This window comes from Sapajus apella, unplaced genomic scaffold (genome assembly GCF_009761245.1).
Source record: "Sapajus apella isolate SASKATOON/1434 unplaced genomic scaffold, GSC_monkey_1.0 scaffold133, whole genome shotgun sequence".
Classification (NCBI taxonomy): Eukaryota; Metazoa; Chordata; class Mammalia; order Primates; family Cebidae; genus Sapajus; species Sapajus apella.
The window spans coordinates 1384840-1411794 of NW_022437073.1; the positions used below are offsets into that span (position 1 = coordinate 1384840).

General features: G+C 35.3%; 2 protein-coding genes across 6 annotated transcripts in view; one reads left to right on the top strand and one right to left on the bottom strand.

Moving 5' to 3' along the window:
• SLC30A7 (solute carrier family 30 member 7) overlaps positions 1-10535 on the top strand; it is a 72364-nt gene extending 61829 nt beyond the window's left edge. For both annotated transcript variants that reach the window (XR_004264190.1, XM_032262955.1), the window contains one exon: positions 5256-10535. Coding sequence is in view for 1 of the 2 variants with exons in the window: in XM_032262955.1 (XP_032118846.1) it covers positions 5256-5303 (48 nt within the window). In the remaining variant the exon portion in view is untranslated. The remainder of the gene's footprint in view (positions 1-5255) is intronic.
• An 8338-nt stretch (positions 10536-18873) lies between these two features.
• DPH5 (diphthamide biosynthesis 5) overlaps positions 18874-26955 on the bottom strand; it is a 28618-nt gene continuing 20536 nt past the window's right edge. For all 4 annotated transcript variants that reach the window (XM_032262971.1, XM_032262974.1, XM_032262973.1 and 1 more), the window contains exons 6-8: positions 24188-24227; positions 22227-22330; positions 18874-20219 (exon numbers count right to left, since the gene is read on the bottom strand). In XM_032262971.1, the coding sequence (XP_032118862.1) occupies positions 19990-20219; positions 22227-22330; positions 24188-24227 (374 nt within the window). In that variant the 3' untranslated portion in view covers positions 18874-19989. The remainder of the gene's footprint in view (positions 20220-22226; positions 22331-24187; positions 24228-26955) is intronic.

The window sequence follows — 26955 nt, forward strand, 5'->3', positions numbered from 1 at the left end:
CTACTAATGACTTTCATTCCTTCATTTAATGATTTTAAAATTGTTTTATGATCACTGTTTTAGTTCTGACATACACAAAACTGATATTTTTCATGAACTTACTTTCCTTTTCTGCATATATCCTAGTAATGTATATCCTTATGCAATTAGTATATGCCAAGGATTGCGGGAGCATTTTTATTTTATGAAAGGAAATTTAAATTTAAAAAATTTTCCTTTTAATCTTAAATTACATCTTATAACTTTTATTTATCAAAAATAACAAAACTCAAACTGCTTCCTTTTTGAGCACACAAAATATTTCTTATAGACAAATTTAAAATACTGGTGTCCTTTGTTCCAAAGGACCAAAAAAAAGATTTTTTTCAATAATAAGTTATAGCTTTTGGTTTATTACATTTTTAGGTGTCTTTCCTACAGCTGATCTTAAATTAGAATTTAAGCGATGGTTTTTGGTTAAAAATTGTTTTGTTAAAACTTTTATGAGGATAACTTTAAACTGAGGAGACCAATATCTAAATTATAACTTTCTATTTTGTTTATAAAACTACAGCTCTGTGACTATATCTTAAGCATTATGCTTTTAGTCTCATTTTCCAGAGTTACCAATTAATCTTCAGCTTCTCAAGAAGTTGGCTTGCTGTATGTGAATATAGACTAATGCAGGTGCATTGCTGAAAACCACTTCAGTACTAAGATTTCTTTGGGATTATTAAGTGACAATACAGTTTTTAAAGTACCAGGTTTTCTGCTGGCATGGAAAAACTCCTCTCCCTCTTTTTACCCTTGCACTAATTTTATGTTTTGATGAGTTATTATGTGGGAATTGGTAAAATAGAAATTTCATCTTTTGTGTTTATTGTACAAATGAAAAGAAAATGGGATTCTAGATTAGGATGGCAATTAACATTTATGTTTTAAATTGGCCAATAGTATTTGTTAATTTTTTTAAATAACATACTTCATAATCATAACTGTTATCCTAAAAATTTTAATATGCTTTTTTTTTTGTTAGAAATAATGTTTGAAGAAAACACATTAAAGAAACATCTAGAATATGTTTGAAGTAAAGTCTAGAATACGCTTGGAGTTTATTACCATTCTCAGTTCCACAAAACACAAAAGACGGTCTTGCCAAATACATATTTACTCCTTGATAGAACTTCTACCTTTATTCCTTCCATCTTTTCTACTCTTCTGCCTTTCTCCCTTGTGCCTAATAAGTCCTAAGCACCCAGCTTCCTGCTTCAGCTTTTTGTGCTCTATTCTCTGGCCTCAAAATAGAAGTTAACACTGATACTCAGGAAGGAACATAAAAGCCTCCTCACAAGCCCAAATAAGAGTGCCTCAAGTTTGAGAAACTTTCTGCCCCCGTTAACTCTCCTGGGATCATAATTCCTTCCTGTGGCTCATCCAACCTTACTCTGTCTGCTTGAGGGAGAGGTTAGGGAGTTGGAGAAAGTGGATTGCTACCCTTCTTCAGGTAGATTGCTGTTTTCCTACCTTGCCTTTTTATTTTTTTAACTTTGGATCAAGGGCTTTAAATGTATCCTCAGTATTGATTTTGCTTGCCTGCTCTGCAGTTTTTCCTTATCCATCTTCCAATTATCTCTCTTCATCATTTGTACTCGAACTCCACCAGAATCTGACCTGAGGTTGGAGTGAACAACCACAGGTTGTGAGGCCGACAGATCCCCAGGGTTATTGTTCTGAAGTAATCCACATGATTTAAATGTTTACTGGCTGGTGAATAGTGGGGGGAATAACAGCATCAGCAGCTGGCATTTATTGAGAGCTCATGTGCCACGTACTGTGATAGGTACCTAACACATTAAATGAGCCTCAAAAGACAATTTACAGAAAGGAAACTAACACTCAAGTTACTGTTCCTGACTTGTAATTTAGTCACATTTACTCATTATTTTGGTAACTCTGAAATGATTTAGGTTTCACAAGGAAAAGTAAGGCAATTTTTCAAGACTTCATTTTAAAGGGATAAAGATGAATATAAATTCAGTCAAAACAATTGTCTTTAGTCATATTCCTATGTATTTCTCTAAATTTTTTACTTCTGATTTGTTATCCTTTCTACAACAATAAATATGTATTGAAGATATTCTAAGCCTATGGCACCAGGTTAACATTTATTTTCTACGGAGCATAAAAGTGTTCAAAGTAACTAGGTGTCTTCCCCATTTATAAAATGCTGACTGAAGTATGGTTTGTATGTTATTCTCAGGATATGCAGTGAGTACTGTATGGTTTTCACATTTTTTTTTTTTGAGACAGAGTTTCGCTCTTGTTATCCAGGCTGGAGTGCCATGGCACAATCTCAGCTCACCAAAACCTCCGCCTCCTGGGTTCAAGCAATTCTCCTGCTTCAGCCTCCCGAGTAGCTGGGACTACAGGCACATGCCACCACACCCAGCTAATTTTTGTATTTTTAGTAGAGACAGGGTTTCACCATGTTGACCAGGATGGTCTTGATTTCTTGACCTCGTGAGCTACTGCGCCCGGCCTGGTTTTCACATTTTAAGGACCTGACGGCCAGTGTCTGGCTTCTGGTCCCATTCTGTGGGTAGAATTTATGATGGACCTGAGCAGTGTTTTCATCTGCTGGAGTATCTGTCATGTCTTTGTGATATGAATAAATTATAGAAAACTTAGTTTGCATTCAGGGAGTAGATGACTTACCATAGGATTCTTCCACTTTTCTCTTGGAAGGAAACTGGAAAAGGAAAATGTAAATCTGTAAAACTTGAAGCTGTCCTCTCAGGCCAGATGGATGAAGCAAAATGACTTTCTTTTTTTCTGTTAGACTGAGCTTTTGTGGAAAGCTGTAAGCCCTCAGGGGAAGGGTATCAGCTTGAGTAATTAACTCACGATTATGCAAAGATAATTTACCTAGCCTCTTTGCTTTTCCTCTTTCTTTTTTATTGCCTTGGGCTACTTCATTTTTTATTACCATCTTCTCTGTGTTAGGGCTAAGAGTAGGGAAATTGCAGAGACCATAAAAGGAGCCCAGCTTATTTTGCGCATTTTACTTTCACTAACAATGTTGTTGAAAAAGAAAAGAAGTTAAGATAATTTATTTGAACAATATTTATTTCCTCTTATGGTTTGATATATGAGAATGTTTAAAGAGTTCCTAAGTATAGTCATTTCAGGTGTCATCTGGATAGTAAGTCAGATTATATAATTGTAATCAATTATAATAATTTGTAATAGCCTTTTATAAGTTCCTGGCATATAGCAAGGATTTATTGAATATCTGTCAAATATTGGATGAATATGTAACAATTGTGTCAGATTAGTAGGGTTGGTGTTTTATCAACACTTTTAAAATGAGAAAAAGTGAAGTTTGATTTTAATTTGTAGCTCAAGAACATCAGATACTGAATTCTGTCCTTTTTCATAATCAATTATCTTAACTGAGGAGAGTATGCTATTAAATATACTTTTCTTAAATTTGAATAATGGAGAGCTTTAACTTTCCACAGGAAGGTCTTTTATTAAAAAAAAAAATAGGAGAAGCAGCAGCAAAATTAAAATATGTTCCTTATGCTGGCAAGCTTTTAGAGTCTGTCAAGCTTTTTATCCATTAGAGTGGTTTCTGATTCCTTTCAAGCACTCGTTAGTACAGAGCACTCCTACCTGAATGCTAGAAAAAAAGCCAAGCTAGGAAACAATGCTTTCAGGAGTCCAGAAATTACTATAAGAAGGTAGTGCTAATTCTTTCTCCACTCTGGTTTTTTCCTATTAAATATTCCAATTTACCTTTTTATTCTGCGGTACAGAGAAGAAAGGGCTTATTGTGACTGATGCGTTCCTTTAATTAAAAATAGATTATTTGGGGTTGAGAGAAGCAAATTGGTAGAATTCCCTTTAATTAAACAAATATTTATTGATCACTTAACTGCGTGCTGGTTCCCACTTGAGGTCCTAGGAGTCAGCAATGTAAAAAAGAAGACCAAATCCTTTATGTTGGAGAGATTCTATTACAGTGAGAGGTCAACAATAAACAATAAACACCGTGAATAAGTTGTATAATATATCACAAGGTGATAAGTGTATTGGGAGTGCTCAGGCATTTGCCAGCTCCTGTTCCAAGCTTTATTTTTCTCTATAGCCTTTGGGTATTTCAGGGTTGCGTGTTCAGATGGGAGGAAGAACCAGCAAAGGAGACTGAGAAAGACAAGTGAGGTAAAAGGGCAACCAGTGAATATTCTCTGGAAGCCAAAAGGGAAAAAAAAAATGTTTAGTAGGTGGGAGTGACCGTCTGTATTATTGCTGACAGGTAAAGTAGGAAGGAGAGGCCTGAGAATTGGGTATTAATGTGAGCAGTGTGGAAGTGACCTGGACAAACAGTTTTGAGGAAGTGTTGGGAGGCAAATATTGGTTGAAATGAGTTCAAGAGAGAAGAGAGAAAAAGGTTCGTAGATAGCAAATATGAATAACTCTTTTGAGGCTTTTTGCTGTAGAGAAGAGCAGAGATTGGAAGCCCAGAAGAGGATGTAGGGTTAAGTAAAGGTTTTTTTGTTTTTGTTTTAAATAGATTTCAGGGATACAGGTGCAAGGATATATTTTGTTACAAGGATATATTTTGTTATGATATATTGCATAGTAGTGAAGCTTGGGCTTTTAGTGCAACTATCACCTCAGTAGTGTGCATTGTACCCAAAAGGTAATTTCTCATGAGGTTTTTTCAAAGATAGAAACAGCTACAGTGTGTTTGTACGCTAATAGAAGTGATCCAGTTGAAAAGGAGTCAATTGCTAATACAGAAGATATTGGGGACAATTTGGAGAGCAGTATCCTTGAGTAGCAAGTTCATACCCAAAACTGAAGAGAGGATTGGAGTGCAAAATAATTCTAATAGCTGGTTACACTTGCTAAAATTGTTTACTAATCATTTATCACGGGAGGATTTAGACAGGGTTGATGTATGGATTTCAACTAGTAGCCAAGCAGTCAAGCACCATGGTGTCCTCTAACAGAGTAATATAGAAGGGAAACTGCATTTTTCTTAGTATCACCTAGAAGTAAGACTGTCAACATGGCTCTTATTTATTTATTATTTCATAGTGGTAAATGGAGATTCTTTTTTGTAGCTTATGAATATATTTCTTTCCTTTTTTTTAAAAAAAAAAAAAAAAAAAAGATTTGAAAAAGAAAAGAATTAGTTTCCTGAAATGTGTAGTGTATTATTGGCTTGTTTGATTTTCTAATTTTTTTTTTTTTTTTTAACTTTCCAGGCTGGAGTGAGGCAGCTCTATGTACAGATTGACTTTGCAGCCATGTAGTGAATGGAAAGAAATTATGCACCTTTTACGGACCAAATTTCTCTGGTACTGTACAATCCAAAACATTGTACCCAGCTTTTTAAAACAGAGAAGTTATCACTACAACTCCCAAGCACCGAGTACACTGGGTAGAGTCAGCCGTTTATGCTCTGTGGGGAGTTCACAGCTAAGGGATTAGATTTAAGAGGATGTCTCCTGGACTTTTAGCCTTTTCTTTTGTGCTCTTTCCTCTAAACCATTTTGACGTCTGAGGTTTCTGGTTTAGGGTGTTGGTTTGTCCTTTTTTCTCTCTGTTTTTGTTTTTTGTTTGTTTGTTTGCATATTGAATGCCCGCACCACCATCCTCTCATCCCAGCCAGTAAGAATTTCAGATTGCGGGCCCCCAGTCTTCTGGAATGTCTTCACTGAAGCTGCTGGAAACCACTGCTTTCATTCCCACAAAACCAGTATTACTTTTTTTAAAAAAATAAAGAAATTGGAAATCAGTTTTATATGTAATGTCACAATTGTTGACATTCTTCAGTATAATCATATGTTTATAAAATTGTTTGTACCTTGCAAACTTACGAACCAAACCATATTGGGTTTTCAAAGTGCCTTTGTATCAGAAAATGTATTTGCCAGCATAGAAATGTACCCTCGAAGGTCATGTATTTTTTTTAATGGATATTCTGTAATCTGTATAAAACAAGACTATTGCTAGTAATGTAAACAGATTGTCTTTTTGTGTACTTCCAGCATAGCTAGTTTGGATATATGAAAATTTTTCTTTTATTATCTCATCGGAAAATAAAAGATGTTAATTTGATTTTTAAAACAAATTTAATTATCACATTTTAAATTACTTTGTGGGCTGTGTTTTCAAAACTTTGCAAATTCATGTGTTACACAGAAAGCTGTGTTTTGACTTAAAACATCTGCTGAATTCCAAATTTCTGTAAAAGCAACTGTGTTTGTGATAAACTTTCCTATATCTTTCCTTGCCATTTTTATGGATTTTATGATTAAAAAAAGGCATTGGAGACTGAAGGCAGAAATGGTTGAGACAGTGCTGTTTAGCTTTTTCATTCTTCAAATGCCAAGTCATCCACTTTGTTTTCCTGTTTAAGCTTTGCACAAACACAGTCGTTTGCAGGAATCCTAAAGCAGCATTTTATTGAATTTGAATTATAAAAGGTACAGAGGAAATGTGGTGATGTGGAACTCTTCCTAACACAGATATCTAAGAAGTAAGTACTAAGTTGATTTTCTAGGTTCTTATGTATTTGAAAAAATAAAATTGCAATTTGTGATAAGTGCTTGAGCACTCTACTTAAGTATTCTCTGTTTTATGAAGAGATAATGATCTGGGTAAATATTTTTCCATTAAAGCTCATTTTACAATATGTATTCCCTTTTAACTTTAAAAAATTGTAAATGTTGGATAAAAAACTCTGCAGGATGGAAATGATAATTAAGAATGTAGATCCATAAGTAATTTTTAGTGATATGGCAGAAATCCATATTGTTTCTAAGTTTGAGTGTCTTTTCTCCTATTTCTGATCTACAACTATGAAATATTCTGTATTAGAAGAACTAGACCACTTTCTTCATTCTTTTCTAAACTGCAGATTGCCATGAACTCTATCAGTAGTCTCTTTCCTGCAGGCAAAGTAGTATTTTCTAAACACGTTTGCTTTCTGCCAGGGGGTTCTAAAGCTATGATTTACTGCAGTAGTATGTGCTTAAAACAACTGTTGAGGTCTTTTAAGAGGGAAAGTCCAAAAGGAAGTGCCCTTATAATGGTACTGCTTTTTCATTAAAAATGTAAGTAATCATTTAGAAGTTTGCAACCACCACCAAGTCTGAGAGAACTCTGGGATATTTTGTGGGTTTTGGCATATTAGAGAAAATGACAGATCTAGATGAAGGGAAATTTTAGATGTGTGCCTTTAAAATCTGGTTATGTATAACTACTAATATTTCACATATGGAGATATTTGAAGGCCCAAGTCTGCCTTTCATAGAGCCCTCCATTCCAAGTTTAGTTTTTGTCAAAATATGAATCATTCTATTTGACTGTACTATCAGTACACAAATGCTTGAGTATGTTTATATAGTGTTAGACTGATGTAAAACTCTAATTTTTCATTTGTTACATGATATTGCCAGCTCAGATCATTTAGCAAGTCGGCATTAACATTTATGCTTTAATTAAATGCCAGTATACCTATGTGTGCAGCAGTAAAAAATTAGAAAAAGCAACTTTTTTGTCACTCTTAGAAAATACTTTGTCTTATCAGTGTTCTTGGCATATGTGTATTACTAAAGTAGATAATTCCAATAAGAAATACTACCTGAGTCTTGTTATAAAATTAATTTACAATGTCCCTAATGTTGGGCTTAACTCTTACAAAAAAACATATCTGAGTGTAACTTTGCCAATATTTTAAAAGCCAAAATATTCTCTGGAGAACAAGTTTTTATTGCTCATGGACAGTTTACCTTTCCTAGTAAACTTTCCCAAACAGAAATATATCTATACTAGCTTTGGTTTTTTGTTTTGTGAGTTTGTTTTGTTTTGTTTTGAGTTTCGTTCTTGTTGCCCAGGCTGGAGTACCATGGCACAATCTCAGCTCACTGCAACTTCCACCTCCCAGGTTCAAGCTATTCTCCTGTCTCAGCCCCCAATAGCTGGGATTATAGGCGCCCCCCACCCTGCCCGGCTAATTTTTGTATTTTTAGTAGAGATGGGGTTTTACCATGTTGGCCAGCCTGGTCTCAAACTCCTGACTTGAGGCCATCCTCCTGCCTCGGCCTCCCTAAGTGTTGGGATTACAGGCATGAGTCACCATGCCTGGCCACTTGCTTTGTATTTTAAAATGTATATTATATTCCTCAAGATGAAGGGCTTAACGTATGCACAGCTTCCTCCGTTTGCTAACTCCCCATGCGTCTTTGTGAAGGACAGTATCTAGTTTATCTGTAGGTCAGTGTTCCTTGTGCTGTCATTTCCCTTGTGTCTGGAATGCGTCATCATTCTCGAAAACCTACACATATATATCAGTAACCAAAATGCTATGGCTTTTTTGCACCTTTTTACAGCAGCCAAATCATGAACTCAAAATTTGATCACAGTTCTCTATAATGTTTTACCTACCTACCTGGAATAATCAGTTTTTACAGTGATTATTAATATGGTAGAACCCTGATATGTAATGCCAAAAGTTAAGAATATTTACATTGCTTAACATAGAATTTTGCATCTAAGCAAGGACTAGCCTTAGAAGTAGTCTAGTTCTACCTCTCATTTTACAGATGAGAAAACTGAAGCCCAGAAAAGCTGTCATTAAATCACAGAGATAATTAATAGCAAAGCCAAAAAGATTCAGATTTTCTGACTCAAAGTTGAGAGTTCTTTATGCTTTATCATGCTGCCTCTCCAGTGTAATATATTTGCCTTTCTGTAAATGGGATTAAATATGATTTGTAAATAAAAAAATCTGACCTCCTTTTTTGGTATATTAAGGCACTTTATAAATGGACTTTTAGTATCTCATGTTTCATATATGATTATTTCCATAATATTCTTTATGGAAGATGTTATAATTAATTTTAATCTTTTTACTTTTATAAAACCAGTTCCTGACATTTTAAAAAAATGGTATCTGTACAGTGGTCCTTTTATGAGTGAATTTTTCTGTTAATTGCTTAAGGCTAAATCCAATTTAAGGATTACTTAGTTTCTTTATTTTGTTTATGTTCTCTGAACTGGTATGTTTTATAAACCAGGCTAATTCACAGGTCATATCATTTTAGTCTTGTCATGTTGGTTTTCAGCCATTGGAAAAGCTTTTGCATTTTAAATAATTTTAGAGCCATGCAAAACTTGGCATTAAATGTTGCATAAAACAAATCTTTTAAGTAAGGTAAAATGTTGATATCTTAACCAGAATTCCAGATACTAAAATTGCTGTTTCTAACTCTTCATAAAAGCATTACCTTGCGAAAGTTAAACTTTTTTTCTTCCTTTTCATCACCATCTTTGAAAAAAAAAATTTTTCAATTCATAAGAACTTTGATTAAAACTAAAGGAAATTATACTCCTTTTTTCTTTGAACATTCATTGGAAGGCTTGTTGAAGACATGATTCCCCAGAAGCTTTAGTGATCCAGATCTCAACCAGAGACTCAAGACAGCCTCAAATACAATGAAAGATTATGTATCAAAAAAAATTAAAGAAAAGGAGCAGAGAAGGACAGTTTGGTTTAAAGCCAAATGGATGTGAGTCTGACAAGGGTGTTTTTTGTTTATGTTTAACCTTTTCCTAACTGCAAATTACACAGAAAGCAAGAATAGGGAATAACTTTTATTAAGTATTTATGTGCCAGGCGCTTAGTGTGGCCTTCATATTATTATATTTAATCTTCAAATTTCTACGAAGGAATAATTTTGCATGATTTTATGATTGACAGAGCATTTGCAAATCTCTAATTCTCATAACATCTCTGTCAGGAAGGAATTTTTATCCTTATTTTACAGATGAGGAAGCTGTTTGGGGATAATTTAAGTGACTTGCCTAGGGAATACAGCCAGTAGTAGAACACTGATTAATCAGGTGCTGACACCTACTCTGCTTTGTGTTTGTCATTCAGCAGTGCTTCAAAGATCCAAGAAGTAGTAGCAGATCTCAATAGACTCTCCTATAAAATTAATGAACAATCACCATGACAAAATTGATATGAGGAAACAGTAGTTATATATTATTTAGGCTCATTCCTTCTTCCAGTGCCCTTATGCTTATTTCCTACCTTTACCATTGATCTTAAACTGTGCAGGGTAAAAAGAGGAACCAAAATTCCTTTAAGCACTTTTAAGACTACTTAAAAAACAAAGTTTTGTTGCCACTGCAGTGTAAGTTGCTTAAGGGACTGAATCAAAAGATAGCATCCTCTGTGGCTATATGAGGAAAGAAACTGATCTACTCAAGAGACCTTAATTTCGTTTATTAGGAAATTATCTTCCCTAAAAGTACAAATATTTTGCACTGCAGGAGAGAGATAAGTAGATTTGATTTACATTACATTTTATATACACCTTTCAAAAGGAAGAAATCTGTTTCATAAGTAGTAATAATAATCAATGCCTAAACTTAACATTTAATGTTGAAACTCTTACAACAGCCTTGAAAATTATTTGTAATTTTGATCATGATGTTGGAAAGCTTGTAATAAAGAATATCTTTATCTTATATATCCTTTTATCCTCAAACTTAGCATGGATTTACATGCTTAGTGAATATTTGGTTAACTAGTAAACACTGTAGATAGTATTGTCAAAAGTAAGGGTTAGGGATAGGTAAAACCAGTAATTTGCTGTTTTTTACAGGAGACATCTCAGCATTTTTTTTTTTTTTTTTGGCATTTTTGCACAAATAAATGACTATTCACCTTGGCCATTTTTTTTTAAGTAGCCCTGTGAGCTGCTCCTTTTTCATATGCAGTGGAAATGTGCAGATGTTATCCATTTTACAAATGGTTGGATTGGAATTTGACAGAACTGGGACTACGAACCTGGGTCACTTGAATTTTCTATATTTAGTATGGCCAAATCAGGAGCCAAACAGTCTCCATAATCTTGTTTTCATGGAAAATTGCCATATTCGCAGATTTCATTTATCCCTGATGTATTGTCATCCAAAACTCTTTCAGAGGTACTTCTTGAAGGTGCTTTAAAGACAACACTACATGTATTCATTAAGTGATTTAAATTTTCCCAGAATTATTTTTTACCTTTTTTTGTCTCCTCAAACACAAAATTTTAGTTGCGCTCCATTTCGTCACTGATTTTTCATGTTTTCATTGTTGTTTCCTGTATAGAACTTCAACTTTATACTAGTGGGGAAAAATTTTTTTGAGTTTTAGTATTTGAATTTTGTTTATGTATCACACATTGTGCATCAGTTAGCCTGAGTGTAGATTAGATTTTGAACTACACATCTTGTCATGCCAATAGTTTGTCAAATAACTTCATTGCTTCCCTTAACAGCAATTCAGTGAAATTTTTTCCCAAGTGATATGTTCCCCCCACTTTTGTGAGTTTGATAAACAGAATGAGTCTTTTGTATTGGAAATACTGTGAATGAAAAGTTGCCAAATCCCTTCTTAGTATATTTTAAATACCCCTACAACACTTTACCTCCCTGCCTTTCGTGGGGTTTAAACATATGTCCAAGTTAGTATTTGGGTTTGATTCCTTAGGTGAAGATTATGGAGTCAAAACATTTCGTAAAATGTTTGAGTACAAGGCTAGGTTATATTGTCAACTTTCAAAGACTATGTTGTGATTTGGTTTGAATATGCTGAAGTGAGCAATTATGATTTGCCTAAGTGCAATACAACAAATCTATAATGTATATTTCACATTTTCTACTTGAACACATTCATGTAAATATTTTGTTAAACTTCATATGTATTTAAAAAGAATCATGAACTGTATCAAAATTCTTTCAATAAAATTTCTGTTTAAAAACTTCTACCTGAATTGTGTCTATCAGTTTGAGGAACTGAAGTGAACATTGTGAACCTTACAATTACTGGAATAGATTCTAGAAAATGTAAGGGATGAAAGGCAAACAATGATTCTCAGAGCCAAGAAACAGCAGAACTCATTAGAGAAGAGAAGCTAGGAGGTTGGAAGTATCTTTACACTGTGAGCAGCCTCATTGTGGCTGTTAGTCAGCATTTGACCTCATAAACATGCCTCAAATTATTTACTTCCAGATATTCCCATTAGCCCCAAATTGTTCTCTTATCACAGTTTCTATGGATGACTTCATCTTCTATGACAAAAAGACCAAAGCATGTGATGTGAGCCTTCATTACGATAACTTCCAAAATTTTACCCCCTAATTAGAAACAATTCCTTTTTAAAATAACTTCTTCCATAATATCCCAGGCACTACTCGTGCCACCTTCTTTCTCAAAGGTATTCTTACCAAAGCAGCCTCTGCCATACTTTAAGGGCCTTATCCTCAGCATGTCTGCTGTCAGATTCCTTATCTGTGGTCTACATTTGCTGCTTCTACCTCCTTTCTATTTCCATAGCTCCTAGCAGAATGGCTTCACTCCTCTGTTTTGTAGAAGTTGCTTAAAGGCCATCAGTGGCTTACTTGTCACATTCGTGGCAGAACTACCAGCATATCAAATTCAAAATTGAGAGAAAACTAATCTTTTCCATTCAATTCTCAACTACCAATTTGTCGGAATTCTTCATAGAATTCTTAGAAAACTAAGCAATGCATTTATTACCTCCATTTCCTGAAATTCTTATCATAAAATGTCTTTCTTCCTTTGAAATCTTTCAAATTCTTTTCCGTTCCCACTCCCCTATTCCAGGATTTCACTGATGACTGCAAGCAGAATCACTTTCCTTGCCCAGATGTAGCCATCTCCGTTTTAGCCCCGACCCAAACAATTCTGGCTTTGGCAGGGAGTAGAAGGAATTTTTGTTGAATTCAAGTTTTGTCCGGACTCTTTTGAAACATTTGTCCTGCCCTGGCTTCCTGAATGCCTCGTGCTGGCCCCTCTGCATCGTGCACTTTGACCTGCTAGATTCAGACTCCCTACCTATCCTTGTGTTCTCTTGAATTAGCCTCTGGCCTAATTCTGCAGTGGCCTATCAACACTCCCTCAGAGCAACCTCTCCTGTGTACACACTGGGTTAGGAAGTTGTTTGGTACAAACAGTTGTGGGAAGGGAAGCCACCCTGTGTTACACTGGTCTTGCTTTCCCGGTTTCCACTTTCAGTCCTCTAGCTCAGGAATCTTGAGTGGTTCTCTAATGCTTATCAAATATAAACTCTCCTGAACAACTTTGGAAACTCATATGCTTTTCTTTCCCTCATTATATCAAACCCTTGATATGGCACCAAATTTTTCATTAGTCTACAGCACAAAGCAGCAGAGACAGGAGTAAACAGTTTCAATAGATGTAAACAGAATAATGGTGATTTACTATTTATTTTTATTTTTTTCCAAAAAAAGAGAGGGAAACCGCATTTTAATGGGATTCTAGTTAATTAAAACATTGTCAGGTCACCCAGTTCTACTTTCAGACAAAAAAATCTACCATGAAATTCAGGCTTAGCATATACTACCAACACTTAAATGCACAATTCATTTATCTGCTAATGTTAACAGTAAGAAATGCATAGTCTGGCACAGTGTAGGCAAGGCAATCAATTTATTGGAAAAAAATGGATGGATTTTGCTTTTTAATGTAGTTCAAAGTGATTCTGTATGAATTGTTAAAGTGAACGGTACTTTTTGTGAAAGAGCAACTGCTAAAGCTAAAGAATAAAACAACACAAAGACATTATAAAAAATATTTCCTGAATGTATCCACCAAATAGTATTTTTTAAATGTGGTATTTTTTAAGTAAACAAGATACCCAGATTCACATATAAGCAGGAACACTTTCATAGCAATTAAGGCTTGGCTTGGCCATTTGGCTTGGACTTTTGAGTATATCACAGTCACTTATAAAATTACAAATAAAATAAGGTCCATCTGATTAGCTATCACGGTCTTCCCATCCTAGACAATAAGTTAGATCATAATGTTCAACTTTACAGGGTTTATCTGTTCTGTGATGTGTATCACATTACTTCCCTCATGAGCCATAATTTGTACACAGTTTGTGTTAGTTTCTACAGACTTCAAAAGAAGGCAGGGTTACTACATTTGTAGTTACATTAGTTGGAGGGAAGACTTCCTACTGGCTTCCAAAAGCTTCCCCCAGACAACCCTGTGGCAGTGGCCAGCAGCTATGGAAGCCCACAGGAACTAAAACCTTGAGAGAGGGGAATATTCCTGTTTGGTAGAGCTACGGTTTCAAGAGTTCAGCAACCCTGCTACTTCTTTTCTCTCTGTGCTCCCTCCACATGGGTAAGAATGCAGGCCTAGTTACGAAGTTATGAAATAGCAGGAGTATAGTAACTAGATCCTCAAATTTCTGGCCAAAGGACCAGCCAAGAAAGGGAGCCCAGGGAATCAGGAAGTAGTGGAGCGATTATGGAATGGGAGGAACCCAGGAAAGCAACCTCATAAAGTTGTTTATGAACCCCAAGGATCATCCTCAAATTACTGATGCTTGGATCTGATTCTACTTAGCCTTGAGAATCTTGAGAACTAAACTATCCAACAGACTGAAGTCCCAAACTGCATGCCACAAACTTGAGATGGATCCAAAGAGAACTGCAGTCTTTGAAAGTAACATACTGGAACCGTAGCCCATCAAGAGCAATTTAGAATTGTATCCTAAACCTAACAGGTTGGTTGCCAGCTAAAACAAAAAGATTGATACTCTCCGTTAAATCTGAACAAGACCCAGCAACTCATAATATTCAAAATATCCAAGCTATAATGCAAAAACTTGACAAAGTGCTATAAAAAAATTTTAACTTACAAAAGAAAAACAATCAATAGATGCTAAAACTGAGATATCAATCTTGGAATTATCTAACAAAGACCTTAAAGCAGGCATTTAAAATGCTCAAACAAATGCAAAAATGCTATATAAAATGCTCAAACACCTACAGAAAAATACGTGACAAATCACAAATAATCTTGCAACAAATGTTAAAATAAAAAGCAGAAGATATAAAAAGAACCAAATGGAACTTTTATAACAGTAACCAAAATTTTAAAAACATACAGAATGGACTCAACAGCAGCATGGAGAAGACATAGAAAAGAGTCAATGAATTCATAGATGGATAAAAATTATCAGCCCCAGACAACAGAGAAAACATACTGAAAAAACAACAGCAATGAACAGAGCTCAGGAACCTGTTGGATAATAAGAAATGTCTAACATTTATATTTATCAGAATATCTCAAAGAGAGGATAAAGTATATAGTGCTGAAAGAAGATCTGAAGAAATAATGGCTGTAAACTTCCCAAGTTTGGTAACATAAACCTAGAGTCAAGAAGCTGGGCAAACCCAAAACAGAATAAACCTCAAAATATCCACACCATTTCAAACAATTTCAATCAAAATCTCAGAAGCTCTTTTGTATATGTCAACAAGTTAATTCTAACATTTATATGAAAAGGCAAAGGAACTAGAATAGCTAAAATAATTTAGAAAAAAGGCTAAAGGAATCACACCACCTGTTCTTAAGATTTACCATAAATCTAAAGTAATTAAGACAGCATAGTATCATAGAAGGGAGAGACACACAGATCAATAGAACAGAAGAGTTCAGAAAGAGATCTACATAAATATGGCTTAATGATTTTTACAATGGTGCAGAAAGGATTCAATGGAAGAACTGTCTTATCAAGATGTTGTAACTAAACATCTACATGCAAAAAAAAAAAAAAAAGACCGTGGACCTAAAACTCACATTTCATACAAATACCAAGTCTATGTGTTGAGTATGGTGATGGGATCTTAAACATGGCAACAGAAGCATAATCCATATAAGAAAAAACATAAACTGAACTTAAAGTTTAAAACTTTTGCTTTACCAAAAATGGTTAAGGGAATTAAAGGACAAACTACAGATGTGGAGAAAATATTTGCAAGTCATATATCTTACAAAAACTTTTATCCAGAATATGTAACAAATGCTCAAAATTTAACCATATGGAAACAATCCAATTTAAAAGTAGGCAAAAGACATGAACGAATGCTTCAACAAATAGGATACAGAGTGGTGAATAAGCACGTCAAAAGATGATCCACATCACTAGGCATTGGGAAATACAAATTAAAACCACAGCCAAGACACCACTGCACCCCTATCAGAATAGTTCAAAAATACTGCCAACATAAAGTGCTGGCAAGATACAGAGCAATGGGGACACATACAATGCTGGCCAGAATACAAAATGTACAGGCACTTTAGAAATTGTTTTGGCAGTTTCTTATAAAATTAGGTGCACACTTAATCATGTGATCCAGCAAGCCTCCTGGATAAAATTTCAGGCAAAAACCTGTATGTGAATGTTTTAACAACTTTATACATAATCACTAAACAGTGGAAACAAACCAATTATCTCTCAAATAGCGAATGGATAAACAAAATATCCATACGAGAGAACACTACTGAGCAATAAAGAGGAATTAACTAGAGGAATGAATATAAAGGGATAGCAGAAGTTCTTTTGGGTGATGAAACTGTTCTATATCTAGATTATGGAATGGGGTTTCACTACATGATAATTTTAAAGAACATTAAAATGAATAGTATTAAAGAGCTAAACACTATTAAATAAACAATCAAACAAATGTCTGCAGCCTTCAGGCATTTCTATTTTAACTAACATTGGGATTTCAGACAGTAGACTGAAAATACTATTGTTCGTCCTTTCCCTGCTGAATAATGGAGTGTTCATTTTACAATTTCATTTAAATTGAGGTTAAGTTACATACAGAATAGGATTGTCAGATTTAGCAAACAGAGGAACCTAGTTAAGTTTAATTTAAAATAATTCGGTAGCTTCCCTACTACCACCCTTGGTAGGTTTTAAGATTTTCTTTTATCCTTGGTTTTCATCAGTTTTACGTGTTAGGTATGATTTTATTTATTCCCCTTAGGGTTCACTGAGTTTATTCAATCTGGAGTTGACAGATTTACCAAATTTGAGGTAATTCTGGCCTGTTAGTTACTTCTATTTTCTTCTGCCCTATTTTGCTTCTATTCTGGAAATTCAATCACATATGTTAAATTGCTCAATACTGCTCCAAAAGGCATCGAGTCTCTGTGTTTTTTACCTTCTCTCTAATCTTTTCTTCTCTCTTCCTCAGATTAGACAATTTCTTTAATGTGTCATCTGTATTCTGTGGTTAAACCCAACCATTTTTTTTTTAAAACATGTTTCCACTTTCTGGTTGAGAGTACGCATCTATATTCATTCATTACAACCACCTTACTTTTTCATCCATGAACATAGTTCTAAAAACTGCTTTAAAAATCCTTGTCTGCTAATTCCACTATCATCTAGTTTATGTTAGGATTTTTTTTTCTATAGTCTGCTTTTTAAAAAACAAAAACAAAAAGAAAAACAAAACATAAGCTATAAGCCATATTTTCTTAGTTCTTTGGACATCCTATAGCATTTTATTGTATTCCGGTTATTGTTAATATGTTATCGAGATTCATTTTATTATACTCTGAAGAGTGCTAAGCTTTGATATCATTTAAATTATCGGCTAATCACTTTGATTTTATATTATATAAAAGGTTTTGTCCTACTTTTAGCATAAATCTTTAGTCTTATGCACAGTCTTTACTATCAAGCTATTCTAACTCGTCAGAATTCAAACTTGAAACTCCGTCTTCTGTTGAAATACAGAGCGGCCATCTCTGTTCAGTTTCTTCAGCCTTCCAACTGTGGCTTTCCACCTAGGTCCTTGGAGTCTTCCCAGGGCATGCCCCGTTCACGAGTTAGCCAAGGATTTAAGGAGAGATCATATGCAGACAGGAAGACTTCTCCATTTCTGACACCTTCATTTCTAGGATCTGCCACTTTAATTTTCAGTGCTTCTAGCAGCCCTCAATTCCATCCTACCACCTCAAGCCAGTGAGACTGCAACTTTCTCTTGAGTTCTAGCCACTTCTTACCACACAGTCTGGGAATGACCTAAGGGGAAAAACCAATGTAGTTCACAGCTGTCTTCAATGACTCCCTACAGTTTGTAGACCATTGTTTATTATATTTTATCCACAGTTTATAATCGGGAGGGTTTGTACATTATAAGCTATTACACCACTACCAAAACCAGAACTCCCTCATTTTATAGTTCTTAAATGTTTAGTATAACATATGAGAAGAAAATAACATACAACTAGTATTTAAATATACTTGGCTCGCTCCCCTTCTGTGTCTAATAGATTGAAAATGAAGCTGGGTGTGGTGTCTCATGCCTGTAATCCTAGCATTTTGGGAAGCCGAGGCAGCCAGATCACTCGAGGTCAGGAGTTCAAGACCAGCCTGGCCAACGTGGCAAAAACCCCATCTCTACTGAAAATACAAAAAAAAAAAAAATTAGCCAGGTGTGGTGGTGCATGACTGTAATCCCAGCTACTCAGAGGCTGAGGCAGGAGAATCGCTTGAACCTGGGAGGCACAGGTTGCAGTGAGCCAAGATCATACCACTGTACTCCAGCCTGGGCGACCGGAGACTCTGTCTCAAAAAAAAAAAAAAGAAACAAGAAATGTTTATATATCTTTTATCTCAAATGATGTAAAATAAGTCAAATAATCATAAGCTAATTGATGATCCCACAGAGTACAGAAATCTTTGTTCAACTTCCAATGAACTTACTAAATAAAGAGCTCAGAAAAATTGATTGGGCCATGGAAATACTTAAGAGTTGGACCAACTGAACCAGCACACAAGAAAGCTATTTCTATTCAGAACAGACAAAAAGTATAAAACTTTTTGGTCATGAAATATAATACATGGAGTGTTATTTAAAACTGGTAAGAAGAGTGTGACTACTTGCACATATATAATGGCATATTAACTTAATTAAGTGATACGGCATATCTTGACTAATTCACTGTTGCCTTCAAACTTACATTTTTAAAAATTTTATTTTGTAGTCAGCAAGTTTTCCATTAGTCTGGTTGGATGTGAAAGATGCTATTTAAAACCAAACAGCAACTGTACAAGGCTGGCTGAACATTTATAATTAAACGATTATATAACCTCCAAAATACTGCAGAATATGAACACATAATTAGGATGTCAGCTAACCAAGACAGTGAATTCAGAAGGGTGTCATTTTGTGGCATGCGCTCAGCTGAGCTTTAAGTAGGACTGCTGGATGGCTATGTAATCTTTCTACCTTTGTTTATATACACTAATACCAGCCGCTGTCAGGACAACTCATCATGCAATCAGGACAGCTAGCTTTTCTTAAAAAGAAGAAAATTATAAACATATTTTGTGAACATTTACTAATCTTTTATTTGCTTTTGTTGGCAGTCATAACATCTTTTACCCTTTAAAACTGAGATTCAAGTGAATCAAATTCCAGTTACCTCTAAGTTATATTCTGTTAACAACCACCTTGTATAAATTGGTTTCTTAAAAAACTGCTCTTAAATGATTCTGTCAATGGATGTCTATCCACAAGCTTTCCAGCCTGATCTGCTTTATGTGTGTACGTCCTGAAAAGTTGCCAAAATAGCAGGAACAACTGATGATATCACAGGGAAAAAACTCACTGCCATAGGAAACCAAGCATTGTTGAGTCAGCTTTTTTTTGGTCATTTGTTTTATACTCATTAGACAAGCCAAAGACCTGTTTGTTACACAAGCATGCATGCATCATGTATCAGTCCATTCTCATGCTGCTAAAAAGAAACACCTAAGACTGGGTAATTATAAAAGAGGATTAATTGACTCACAGTTCCACATGGCTGGGAAGGCCTCAGGAAACTTACAATCATGGCAGCAGGCACCTCTTCACGGGGAGGAAAGAGTGAGAATGAGAGTCAGTAGGGGAAATGCCAGATGCTTATAAAACCGTGAGATCTTATGAGAACTCACTATAATGAGAACAGCATGGGGGAAACTGCCCACATGATTCAAGTACTTCCCACAACACCTGGAGATTATGGGGATTAAAATTCAAACCATATCAATCCATACATGGCTGAAATTTACATCAGACAATAGAAAATGTCTATGTTCCGAGTCCATCAATGCTTTGAGATTCTAAGCTATTTTTTGGTACGGAAAACAGATTTAACATCTCCAGCTCCAGTGGATGTATGCTGCCTCCTGTGATGATCAAGGAATGCAGTGGTTCTCCCAAGTCCACAGTACACATTTGCTGTAAAGTGCCTGCCGCAATTTTCTGGTCTTCAGCTCCAACCCTGGCTAAGCCAACACAAAGTGTTTCCTCGGTAATTGCTATTAAAAAAAAAGATACTGCCATTCAATTCAGCAAATGCATCATCCTGTCCAACAGTCAAGCTAACATTAGTACAAGTACATTTCAAGAAGCCCCAAATATCTTAAATCTCTTTAGCCACTCAAGATAATTAATGACTTATCTACCAATTCATCCAAGGCTTTTCTAAATCATTTGTATTACCTAATATATAAAAGAGTATTTCCAAACTTTACACTTTCAGAATTCCAGAGACTTAACGTTGAGTTTTCAGAACTTGATAAGCTATACTTATACTCTACATTTGTGCAGAATTTATCTTTAAATAGGTTCTGAGTAGACAATGTTTTTGATAACTTGTTTGAGATATGTTCATATTGACCTAGATCTACTGGAGAAACTATGATTATGAAATAAATGCACAGATTTGAGTTGCTGTCTGGTCATCCAATTGGCTATGTGACAAGCTTCCGTTTTCTCATTTTTTTAAATGTAATACTCTCTCATTTAAATTATGGTAATAAGGGCTCAGATAGTAGATATGAGACTAGTAGACTACAGACTCCTTAACAAATAATGAACATTTGGCATTATTTACATTTTTAAGTTCAAAACAGCCAGCCTTAATGAAATCTACTATTATTCACTCTGGTGCTACAGCTAAAGGGCTTACCCTTTAATGATTGTATTCCTTAGCTGGGAAAGGGATCTTGATTGAACAATGATCGAAAGGGGGCCAATGATTTATCCAAGGACAAACAGGAATGCAAGCAACCTCTGTACAAAGTTATGGATATAGAACCTCCTTGCAGACTATTTCACGACTGTAACAGGGCTTACTAATGAGAATAAAATAGTAACAATCACTCAGGAATCTCTTGGCTGGGCACACTGACTCACACCTGTAATTCCAGCATTTTGGGAGGCTAAGGCGGGTGGATCACTTGAGCTCAGGAGTTCGAGACTAGCTAGGCAACATGGTGAAACCCATCTCCACCAAAAATGCAAAAAAATTAGCTGAGTATCATGGCATGCACCTGTTGTCCCAGCCACTCAGGTGGCTGAGGTGGAAGGATTGCTTGAGCCTGGGAGGCAGAGGCTGCAGTGCGCCGTGATTGCACCACTGCACTCTAACCTAGGCAACAAAGCAAGAACCCATCACCAAAAAAAAAAAAAAAAATCTCACAGTAGGCTGGGCACGGTGGTTCAGACCTGTAATCTCAGCATTTTGGGAGGCCAAGGCGGAAGGATTGCTTGAGCTGAGGAGTTCAAGACCAGCCTGGGCAACATGGTAAAACCCTGTCTCTGCCAAAAACACACAGCCAGACATGGTGGCATGCACCTGTAGTCCAGCTAAGGTGGGAAGATCACTTGAGCCCAGGAGGTGGAGGCTGCAGTGAGCTAAGATTGCACCTCTGTACTCCAGCCTGGGCAACAAAGTGATACCCTGTTTCAAAAAAAAAGAAAGAACAAACAAACAAACAAAAAAAAACCTCCCATAAAGATTTATTGACAATAAACATTTTTCTTATATAATACATGCTGTGTCTACATATTAGGAATATAAGAGCAAATTTTCTTTTATATTTACCCTGAAGAAAACTAGTCCTAGTCTCAGTGTTAAGAATGAAAAAAGGGAAAATAAAAGTAGAAGAAGTATATTTTTGCAAAACAGATCTCACCATTGATTAGGGATAACATGAAAGATATATTTTACAAAAATATTTATACACTAACATATTTATATCAAGTCTGACATGTTTAATTTGTGAAAAATCCTCACTTTCTGGAATGGTGTTAATTTTACTATAAAAGAATGCCATTTTTTTCCTTTCACTACAACTTGAAGTCTATGAGATTTAAGTTAAAGTTGGACAAAAATGACAAGAAATAGTACAATGCAAAAACACTGACTCTTGCTTCCATAGTGGTGTGAGGTATTAAGCCATATACACATCTAAATGCAGAAATAATATATACATCTAAATACAGGAATAATACGAGACCCCTTCTAGGGTCTTGGGTACCTGGTTCTTCTCCTCGTATTCTCTGATTTTGAACAATTTCCATGAGCTGCTGAGCTGCTTGGTTTACGCTCATATACCGCGGAGGTTCATAGATCTTCCTGCCCCTATAGGTAGAAAAGTAGATGTCACTATTCTTAGCCATAAAACTACATAATGTTATTAATGCAATTACTCTCCCAGGTATACTCAAGTGCTACAATCTACATTCTGTTTGATGTTTTTTACATGTACTCACTTTAAGCATACACAAAAGCATGATGATTGTTCATTTCTTAAGCTGTTTCACTGTTCTACTTCAACTTTCCCTGATCTCACTGAAATGATGGTAGGAACACAAAGATAGATGTCTAAATGAAAGTTACCTTTATTCAAAGTGATAGCTTCAGCAAAAACAATTCAAGTAAGTAGCAACTTGGTCTATACCCTAGCTTAATCAGGTTATTTAGTGCTTTTTTATGACCATTTTTAAACCACATATTCTTCTTTTCACTTTTTTCCTCTACAAGAAGTAAACGAAAGCATCTTGGATGCTTAAAAACCTCAGGTAATGACATATGTTTACTTCTGTATGTCTCAAAAGTCTACCAGGCTTGCCAAACTTTCATATTAATAAAAATATAGCTACTGCAGCTTACAATGCAGTTCATACAGGTTATTTTCTTGACTCTCAAAACAATTCTCTGTCAATGCTATCTAACAGAAATATAAATGAATCCACATATATAATCAAGTTTTCTAGTAGTCATATTAACAAAAAAGTTTTTTAAAAGGCAAAAATTTTAATAACATATTTTATTTAATCCAAAATGTTGTAATTTAACACCTACTCATATAAAAATTATTAAAGAGATTGTTTTATATTAAGTCTTTTTGAAATCTGGTATGTACTTACAGCACATCTTAATTTTGATGTTAAATTTTCATTGGAAATAGTTGATCTGTATTTAAATTTCATAAAATTTATGGTTATAAAAGTAGATTTATATGCTAAATTTGTTCCAAATGTATTTAAAAGTTTTCTAATAACAAAATTGGGTATCAGTTTTTAATTAAAATTAAATAAAAAATTCAGTTCCTCGGTCACATTAACCCCATTTCAAATGTCATTAGTCTCATGTGGGTAGTGGGTACTGTATTAGACACTCTGCCTCTCTAAGTAAAAAAAGAGTTAGTACTGTCATTATACATATGAAGAAAATAAGGCTCAGAGATGGAAGTAACTTTCCCAAGAGCACTTAACTAGAGGCAAACTCAGGACTCAAACCCATGTCTTTTTTTTGAGACAGGGTCTCACTCTGTCACCCAGGCTGGAGTGCAGTGATGTTCACTGCAACCTCTGCCTACCAGATGGAAGCACTCAACTAGAGGCAAACTTGGGACTCAAACCCATGTCTTTTTTTTTGAAACAGGGTTTCACTCTGTCACCCAGGCTGGAGTGCAGTGGTGTGATCTCGGCTCACTGTAACCTCTGCCTCCCGGATTGAAGCACTTCTCGTGCCTCAATCTCCCAAGTAGTTGAGACTACAGGAAAGTGCCACCAGGTGCAGCTAATTTTTGCATTTTTAGTAGAGATGGGGTTTTGCCATGTTGGCCAGGCTGGTCTCAAACTCCTGGCCTCAAGCAAGCCAATTGCCTTAGCCTCCTAAAGTGTGGAACTACAGGCATGAACCACCCCGCCCAGGCTCAAACCCACGTTTTCAGAATCCCAATGCATTAATTCATTCCACAAATACTGAGTGTTTGTTAGATGCCAACCACTGCTCTCAGTGTTCAATCTACAAAATTTATTGCTATGTCTATTATACTGCTTATGATTTCATAAAAATAAAAATGTTTAATGTTCACACTGTTAATGAAAGCTCATTTTCAACCATCTTTAGAACTCAGGTCATTTAAGTAGGATTTATTGAATTGTTCAAGTAAATAAAACAAATGTATGCATTCTCAGAATAACAACTTACTTCATTAGATTTTCCAAAGACTGCTCCTTTACTTTGATGTCTGTAGGAAGTAAAAATAGTTCTTTTAATTTAATTAAAAACTTTATCCCAAACCCTATGTGTAAACTTCAGTTAAGAGCCTAAACTTTGGGGAAACATTCCTCCCTTGCACTTTAATTAGCCACTTTCTTACAGTAACATAGAGAACGGAAGCTTGTGGTTATGCCACTACAGTAGTTAGAAAACATGAGCTTGGGTCTGAGACCATCCTGCTAAGATCTATTTTCCTTTTGGAAAAGAAGACGAAGGAAATAATTAGATAAACATTGGCATATACACTACTAACAGCTAATCAAAATCTTTGTTTTCATTTCTATCAGCTAGTCACTGCACAGACCCAACTGAAAGGCCTTCAACAGATGTAACCTAAGCTGAAAAAAAATCTTTACCACATTTTAAAAAGCCTTTTGTTTTAACACATGCCATAGTTATGAATAAATAATTTCAAGAATTCATGCTTTTAACAGGCTTTGAGCATCGACTGTGTGTCAGACACTGTACCAGAGACTGGGATACAGCAGGGACCTGACCATATATAACCTCTGTTCTCAAGAAGCTTAACAGTCGCACATCACAAATATTTGATTTGGTATACTTTTTAATGACTAATGCTCAACTGAACTATTTGGTAAAAGGTAAAAAAAAGCAGAATCACTCTACATCCTCAAAGGAACTCAGTATACAACAGCAACAGCTGCTTCCTGCTTTACATGCCGAAAACAAATGGTTCAGCCAAAGTTTGTTTTTGCAAAAATAAACATAGTGCAACTGAGGAGTCTTTAATAGACTTCTGCAGATTTCCTAAGTGATTATAGAAGTGTTTCTTATAAAAGATATCAAAGAGTTTGCTTGGAAATTATAGCAGAGATTAATCTTAAATTATTTATTTAGTATTTCTACTTGTGTGGCACATTATCGAGAAAAAAATGTCTGTTATTAACAATATGGCCTCCAATATAATCAATGGTGTAAGTCAACTTTTAGATTTCTTTTCACTGACGTTTGTAAGATTTTGTACAAATTTAACCATTTATTAATTCATTTGCTCTGAGCTTCTGAAATGTAGTTTGTGAATAGGGAGAGTTTTCACATTTTCAGTTTTCTTTACTTTTCAAATATGCTCTATAGATTCTGATTTTTAAAATAAAGAGGGTTGAGGAGAATTTTTACAGGCAAATCCTTTTTAATCATGGACTGCATTCGTGACTTAGTCTCAATCCAGACCCTGTGCTACTTGTCCCTTGTCTTCACATAGTCTGTAATGTTTCCTTTTTATTTCTACTTGCTAGTACGTAAGCTTTTCTGATTCATCTTAGTACCAGGACCTAGCATAATATGAAGTACCCAGAAGACACTCCATAAATGTCTACTGAATAAATTTACTCATGTGGCTCTCCTATCACTCCATCACTCGCTATCTTAAACTATCCACCCTCTGGGCAACACAAGTCCTAATTCCTTCATAAAGTCTTTGTTGACTTCCCTCAAATGCTTTTTGTTCTTGGAAAGATCTATACAATTAATGCTATCTTTTATTAACCTCTAATTATATCATATATATTGGCCTTGTCTTTCTAAGTAAATTTTAAATTCTCTGTGTTTTCCTACCATGGTTTATCCTCACTAATCCCTACAGAACTTAACCCACAGCAATCATTCAATAAATAGATACTAATTTAAATAATGAGAATGCCAGATGATAAAATGATGAGAACTATGGTTTGAGGATTTGAAATCATGACCTCCTATACTTCACACCCTGTTCCTGCTTTTGTTAATGGAGCAAGGAAGATACATTGTTTAACCTTGTTTGTCTTTTCCCGGGAAAGCTAAGAAAAGGGGCAGCTCTTAGAAAGAGTACTCAAGAGCCAAAATTTTGGTTTGTCCTTCCTGCCTTTTCCATACAATAGAACTTAATTGTTCTTTAAACTTTCACATGCATGACACATTAGTTCCAAACTAGATTTCAAAGCTCTGAGAGCAGGACCCAGTCTGTATTTCCTTAGTATTCCAAAAGAACCTAACTATACATGGGGCATAGAATAAGCACTCAATAAATACCTGTACACTGATCTTCTATCTGCCTTTCCAAAGCTTCTGGAAAGATAAGTGCTGTGTGCTCCCCTTCCTGTCATTTTTAAAGGATATAGGGGACATTATCAGGTGGCCTGCCTCTCAGACTCTTCCTTCCCTGTTCTGTTTTAGAACCTTTCAGTCCTGTTATAAAACATACATTCTAGTGTCTGAGCTTCAATGAATCACCATTTTTCATCCCTCAGATACATCTACTGCTTCAGCAAAAGTCCTTTTAAAAGTTATCCTTCTCCTATCATTCTACTTTGACCTTCTACCCACAGCTGACCTTAACTGGATCTAACTTTGGAATAAGATGGATATATCTGATGGCATAGTCCACACCAACTCGCAAGTCTTATAGTGTCCTTGTAAGTAAGGACTATAAAAAAGTAAGACCAGTCTCTTTTCACATGGAAAATCCATGGATGAAATCATAAAACTAATTAATGATGAATGAAGCACTCAATCACACTGGCAATAAACTAAAATAAGAAAACATCATACTAGCTGATAGCAAATATTGGCATAAGACAAAATAAAATGTATTACAGAAGCGTTTATGGCCTAATCTAGATCTAAGGTGTCAGGAATAAAAAGGGGGCCAGGCACGGTGGCTCATGCCTGTCATTCCAGCACTTTGGGAGGTCGAGGTG